This window comes from Austrofundulus limnaeus, unplaced genomic scaffold, assembly GCF_001266775.1.
Source record: "Austrofundulus limnaeus strain Quisiro unplaced genomic scaffold, Austrofundulus_limnaeus-1.0 Scaffold111, whole genome shotgun sequence".
NCBI classification, from domain to species: domain Eukaryota; kingdom Metazoa; phylum Chordata; class Actinopteri; order Cyprinodontiformes; family Rivulidae; genus Austrofundulus; species Austrofundulus limnaeus.
Window position 1 is genome coordinate 1,543,315 of NW_013952513.1, and position 7,415 is coordinate 1,550,729.

The 7,415-nt window shown below is 37.0% G+C and overlaps 1 protein-coding gene across 1 annotated transcript in view; it reads right to left on the bottom strand.

Moving 5' to 3' along the window:
* agbl4 (AGBL carboxypeptidase 4) overlaps positions 1–6,954 on the bottom strand; it is a gene marked incomplete in the record, with an annotated part of 369,850 nt that extends 362,896 nt beyond the window's left edge. Inside the window, 2 exon segments of the mRNA XM_014014225.1 lie at positions 5,403–5,525; positions 6,891–6,954. Coding sequence (XP_013869679.1) covers positions 5,403–5,525; positions 6,891–6,933 — 166 coding nt within the window.
* Positions 6,955–7,415: the final 461 nt, after the last annotated feature.

The following is a 7,415-nucleotide window of genomic DNA, read 5'->3' on the forward strand; positions in this document are numbered from 1 at the left end:
GTGAAGAGGAAAGGATCTCTTGAAAGTTGCTAGGTGGCGCCCTTGAGCCGTTTCTTGTGCGATTTTTCCGGGGACCTTAAAATACGTAAATTTTACACGGGCTCTATGCCCCCGCCAAGTTTGGTGAGTTTTTGAATATGATAAAGCCCCCAAAAAGGCAATTCATTTGGCACAAGAACTATAATAAACAGTACAAAAACAATAGGCCTTCGCAGCGCTTAGCTGCTCGGGCCTAATAAACAGTACAAAAACAATAGGCCTTCGCAGCGCTTAGCTGCTCGGGCCTAAAAATCAACCGGAAGCCTCTTTTAGGCATGCACATACTGTAATGCTAATAAATCGATTAAATATATAACTTTTATTTGTAATTTGGACATAAATAATTTATAAATTGGCATACATTGACTAAAACGTCATAGTGTGACAGTGCCAACATATCACTTGGCAAAATGTTGAGAAAAGGTTGCAAAAACACCCATTATAGTCAATCAAGTCATGTGTACACAGTTTAAATGCTTAAATCACATACAGTTTACTAAAACAATGAAAAGTTAAGGATTTGAACACAAAAGTTCAGAAAGTTCAGTGTAAACAAGCCTGTCACAACAACACATTTTAATAGCTTGTCTCAGAAATGAGTGTGAAAAATAATATTGTTCGGAGACCATTTTAAGCTAATGATTCTAGCTAAATGCCTGTTCATGAGGGTCTCATGCTACAGAGGTCATGAGACCATGCGCCTGGCAAATATCTTACGCCAGAATTCACTCCTGATTCGTTAAGGAGTAGAAAAGATGGAGACACGAAGAAAACAATCAAGCAGGCAAATGAAATTTATCATTTTAATTTCTCGCGTGATTAATTGATTTTTAGCTTATCGTGACAGGCCTAGCTGTAAATAACACTAGTGAAGGTTAAATGAGACAATCATTTGACATTTGCTGACAAAACTTCAATCTATGTTCATTTCTAACTTTAGTAATGCATTTACTGGAAAGAGATTAATACCGCTTTCATAAATCATTCAGGAGGATACATCCGCACCAAGGGATACTCATATGTTAGCTGATCTCTATGTGGGAGCCCAGCACCTATTAATCTATGTTTCTGCTTCTCTGACCATGTCATCTGGGAAAAAGGCAAATTTATTAAAAGGGCAATAACCACAATGATACATCCGAACATTCCTTTAAAAATGGATCATGTTTAGATGCACTGATGCTGTGTATATCCATTGACCTTCACATACTTCTTGTCTTGTCGGTTTGTCCATTCTCTTACTTATAATTTAAATGTCTTCAAGCAATTCGTTTTCACTTTTCAATTATTTTGTAATAATACTAAAGACCTAATATAATAACTTTAAGAAAAGTGGGTTTTTTTATGGACTGAGGTCTAACTTATTTAAAATCAGGTGCATCAGAAAATCCCATTTAGACTCCATCATTCAAAGTGACACCAAGGTCAGACATCAGAAAGTAAACAGAGTGAAGTCAAAGCTCATCTCAGTCTACAGAAACTAAAATGGGCTTATCTGTGGAAATAGAAATCTGAGTGCCGTGTGAACCTAATCTCCACACAGAGAGTCAGCCACAGAGAGATCTGCTGATTCCCTGATTTACTCTGCCGTTTTTTTTGTGTGTGCTTTGGTGTTTGTCTGGGTGAGGCTCGAACTGACAGATGTTGTCGAGTGTGAAAAAAATACTTTCGATTCTCATGCCTTTCAGCTGTCAGAAAGCAACGACTGTTAAAAGAACTGCGGGGCATATTACCTTCAGCTTACTGTGTGTGTGGCTTACAGAAAGTCCATGGACAAAGAAACTGATCAATTTAAACAATAAAACTAATTAACTACGCATGTTAGGGCTGAGCGGTATATGCGATAGACGGTAGAAACGATATGAAGTTGGCCTACGGTAGAAATTTACTTTCTACCTTCCTGTCGTCAGTTATGTCATCGCACCTGTGTCAACAGGGCTGCGAGTGCAGAGACAACTGAGCAAGAAGAGTTTGAAATATTCTGAAAATAAATGAAGAAATGCAGCATTTTAAAACACTTATAAAGAGAATAAATCCTCAAAATTTCCCCCTCCCCTGTAGAAAAGTTATGTTGTGCCGTCGTGTCACGGGATCATTTCCCCCCTCCCTCCCGCTGCGCGTCGCGCAGAGCGAAGCTTTAAAGACCGTAGTTTTTTCACACCCAAGTTGTTGGGAGAAAAACTGTTTTTTATGTATTGTTACCCACAGAGATGATAAAAAAAGATGTGGACGTTCGTTCAAAATCCATCTTGCTAATGTAACATGTGCTTCTGCTGAGAGTTCAGCAGAGCGGCAGCCAATACGTTCAGCAGCCAGAAGCTCATTGTATGGCAGGCAGATTTTATATTTATTTGGCTTCACCACACTTACATTCCAGTTATCTGAAATTGTTTTATGACTAGGACTATGTGCAGCTGAAGCCCCTTAAGGACCTGTCACACTAAAACATTTTAGGCAACTTATGACAACCTAAAATTGTTTTATGTTGAAATGACTGATTTTACTTGAAGTACTGGTTATAACATCCACTTTATTTTGATATTGTTGAAAATTTGAGAAATGTTTTTGTTTGTTGTTGAAACCATTTTGCAATATATACATAAAACATTCTTTTGTATTTCTGTTATGTTCATTTGCACTACAGCAAAAAAACTGAGATTGATTATGATTACTGTTTTCTGCAAAATAAATGCTCTAAAAATTAAATTATCTTGACTTTTTATGATAATTTTCTATCGTGATATATGTATACCGTTACTGTGAAGGGATTCAATTTATACCATGATATGAATTTGAGGTCATACCACCCAGCCCTAGCACATATTTTAGTTTTCAGTTACACTTTATTGCTGCAAAGTTAATAGTGTAAAGATTTTCTTTGCAAATGTAACTTAATAAAAATAAATAACTAAAGGCAATAATTACATATTTCGTATTTTAATGAATAACAAATAACACAGCAAAATCAGTTCTTTAGCACTTTACTCTGCAGAATTAAAGATGTGTGTGCATAATGCACACACATAAACATGCACACGAGACAAATGGTACAGAAAAATATTAAGCACTTTGTAGCATCTAGCTGAGGCTAAATTAAAAAAATGTTGCTCAACATGCAGCTGGTGAAATGAAACATTCCCTAAGCAGCTGCTAATAGGGCTAATTCTCACTCATATGCACTGACTGTGAGATTCACACAGTTTACACTTTGTATAGTATGCTCCCATGCCTCCTGACCATATAATGAAGTGCAAAACAATTCCATAACTGATAATGCTGAGGTGTAAAACAGACAAAAGGACAGCCAGCTGCAGATTCTTTTGTCCTTTATATTGTGTAGATGTGAATTAAAACAGATCTAGATTTAACATTTTGTGGACCATAATTTTAACCTTTACATTAAATTTATTTATAACTGTGTAAAGTTGCACCTGCATATGAGAGCAGTCAGATTTATAATACATTAGTTGCGACAAGAAGCTAAAGGTTAAAACAAACAGGTGGGATTATTAGATGAATTAAGGCCATTTCATCGAACCAAACAGTCTGCACTTTAATGTGACTGCTGGACTTTTGAAACTGAAGGTTTATTTAATAAAGCCTTAACATATTATGCAGGGGTCAACATAACGATTGTTTAGGTTGTCCGAGACAACCTATTTTTGTTCCAGACAACCAGATCCAGCCTCCCAGTTGTCCGGTGGACAACCAAGAAAAAAGCAGCAGGTGTTCTCATTGTAAAAATGAACAGGAGAATAAAAAACTCGTTAAAGCCACCTAGGGATTAAACTGAAGGTTCTTTCACCCAATAAAGAGAACCACAGTCAAAGTTTTACCCAATCAGAACAGAGCAGGGCGGGTCCTGCTGTCTGACTGACACCGCTGCCTTTTTTCTTTCTCTGTGGGTGGGGGGTCAGCTTCACTCAGTCCAGGAAACGCTGAGGGTTTTCCCGGGAGGTGTTCACCTGAGCTATTTTCCACCGAGAATTACATCATATTTTATATATATTATATTTCTAAAAGCACCTCGCAGCACTCCTCCTGTAACACCGTGTGTTTACGAGCACCACAAAACCGCGACAGATCAGCTGACTGTTTTTAAAGCGAGGGCTGAGAGGCAGTTTGACCACAGCCGCAGCACCTCTTCACGCGCACCGCGGCCCCGACCGGCCCGGGACTTCAGAGTCCACAAGTCTACCCCTTCACATATTTACGTGTATAATGAGCATCACAAATCAGTAAATTTCACAAAAAAATCTGTATTAATCACACACAAGTGGGGTGCGCACCGTGTCTACGTTTGACTTTGATTTTCCTCTAAAATCACAGAGTTCTCTGAGTCAGCTTCAGGTGCTTGTAGTTAATCTTAAATATCTTCTAAATTTAACCAGGTGTTTCAATGCCTTTACATTACACAACAATTATAGTGGAGAAACTTGACAGTTTGGTTAAAAAAACAGTAAAAATAAATTGTGTTTTTTTTTCTATGCAGAGAACTTCTTGTGCTATAATTTTTTTAAATAAATACATCAGTTGAAAACACTAAAATGACAGAAGAGCTGTTTAAATCCCCTTTATCCAGAAAGTCTTCAGTCCTAAGAACACTAAACTGTAGCTTTAATAAGGTCATGTAGACAGTAGGCTATACTACTATTTAAATTAAAATGTTGGTCCTGTAAGCAGAAAGCTTATGGTTGATTGATGATTTTTGCTCTCTATTTATAAGAGGATGAGGAGGAGTTTTACTCAAGCAGCTCCTGAAACTGTTAACCTGCTGACTAAGAACATTTGTATACAGTAAACTTTGTATACATAACAATATAGCCTACCTATTAAATTACATTTTAATTGAGATTTTTTTAATTTTTTTAATTTTTGTTTGCGGACAACCAGATTTCGTCAACAGGTTGTCCGCTGGACAGCCTGAAAAAAATCCTTACGTATGTCTACCCCTGTTATGTAAACATGACAAAAACATTACAAATGCACTAATTTTGAATAAGAGTTCAGATCTGGACCTCTCTAATTATATGCCGTATATAAGGCAGTTTTCATAGATTAAACTAGTGCAAGTACTACATTATCTTATACATATTATCTTTATTATACACTTCATATGGTACAAAAATGCAAGAAATTAACTTTAAATTAGAATTTCTTTCTAGCACGTTGACACCATTACCTATTCATGTATTACTCCATGTTTGTTATATTTTAAAACATGAGCAAGTATTTAAAAAGCCTGTGTCTGTCTGTCCACACTCACAGTCAATAAACTAGTTTTGTTTTCCTGTTGGTGTCTTTGTTTGTTTGTTTGCATTTATTTATTTATTTATTTATTTATTTATTTATTTTCTACTCACCACTTTCAAAACAAGCATCAAACACCAGATGTCCTTTTCGTGGCACTCCTGAATATCCTGGGGGGCTCACGGTCAGCTTGTTGACATTCCCCACCAAGGCATCCTCTCCTCCAGTTTCGCTATCTGGAGAAAGTGACATTAGGGCTTATACATTTAATTTATCCAGATTAGTTGCCTAATATTGTGCTGCAAGAATACAATATAAACAATATAATACAACTTTATTTGTAAAGCGCTTTGAAACAACCCCATTGGCCAAAGTGCTTTACATGATTAAAAACACATAAAAAATACACAAAACAATAAACTAAGTAAAATGAGCCAATATCTAATATCATAAAAACAAAAACATCAAAACCAACATCTCAAACTAAGTTCAAAGCCAATGAGGAAAAAAAAGGGTTTTAATAGGAGATTTTAAAACATGATGTGGGTCAGCCTGTCTGAGGTGCAAAGGCAGCTCATTCCACATTTCAGAGGCAGCGACTGAAAATGCTCGATTAATCACCTCTAAAAGTTTAACTCTAATTAAACTGGAGGTCACTTTTGGAACAGTCTCCCAACAAATACAAGGGAATGTCCCAGTTATTTTACATTTGAAAAGCATCTCAAACCGTTTCTTAAAAGTTCCCAGTCATGCATTCACCGAATAATTTTAAATCTATTGCTGTATGCAATTGTCTGGACATTTGTGTTTTGCATGTATGATTGTATATTGTGATCTTATGTTGTTTTGCTCTTTTGAACATCTTGTGTTGTTATTTATTTTTTTATTCCCCTTTCTTCCTGCCTCAGGACTACAGATGTAAATTAGCAACTATGCTATAATCTGGCTCATTTACAGTCTATACAGAAGTATAAGAATGTTCATTAATGTGTACTGTCCTGATTAAATAAAGGATAATAGTAACAACCTGTCGTTCGTTGTCACAGTGACCCAAAATGTCTAAATTAAACTGCTGATAAGCTTCTTGTTTTTAATGCTGATTTCTTATTTTCAGTCCACGAATATACAGAAAATTGTTGTGTACTATGGATTTATTTTGGTATGAATAATGAGACAATATCGGTTCTTAGGAGCAACCTGAGGAACAGTTAGCTAATTAGCTCCTCTGTAGTATGCAGGACAGCTAGTTAGCACGTAAACAGAGCACCTGTGGTTCTGCTCGTCCATTATACGACAGGCTGCTGTCGTCGACATGAAAGAGGTCTTTCCGTGGGATAACTATAACGTCTTAGACGCCGTCGTAAAACGGTGAAATATTGTCGGAAGCTCAAAAGTGCAAGAGACGCGGCTCGTGTTTACATCCCAGGAACACCTTGCTAGCTAGGCGGTTAGCACGCGCCAGCGTCTGTATGAAGACTCGCTGCACGCTAAGCGATAATGATAAACGCGCTTATTATTTGTCAGAGAAGTAGTGCACCACGTCCTGTCGTCTGCTTGTGTAAAAGTGTGGAGAAGACCCGGTAAAACACATGTTTACACACCAGCCTCGACGTCTCTGGTGTTCTCCTCCATCTTCCTCCTCATCTGTTTCTGAGCAGCCGACGCTCTCAGTGCGTCGCCACGGCAACGGAGCAACATCCGCTTCATCAGTCAGCTGTCAAGGCTTTTAAACAGGTTTTAGCTTTCAGGGAAGTTTAGTCATATTTAGGTTTTAACAGAGTTTTGGGTTGGTTTTTTTTTTTTTTTTTTTTTAGATTTACTCAGATACTGGTTGGTTTAGTGCTTTACTTTGTTTAGAGGGAAATTATGTTGTTTGTTTGCTCTGATGTATACTTCAGACATGAAACTGTTATCTAAATGCAAGAAAAAAATATTTTAAATGAATCTGTTACTGACAGTTTGACACAGACAAAATTCGTTTCTTATAATTTCGATAAACATGTAAATTGCAACCTATAACACATAGCGTGGTAGCCTTTTCTAGCAGCAGCGAAGTGATCCACTGAAAATTTGGCGTAGAAATGAAGAATTATGTATATCTCAAAGGTCAACTCTTTGCTGAATAC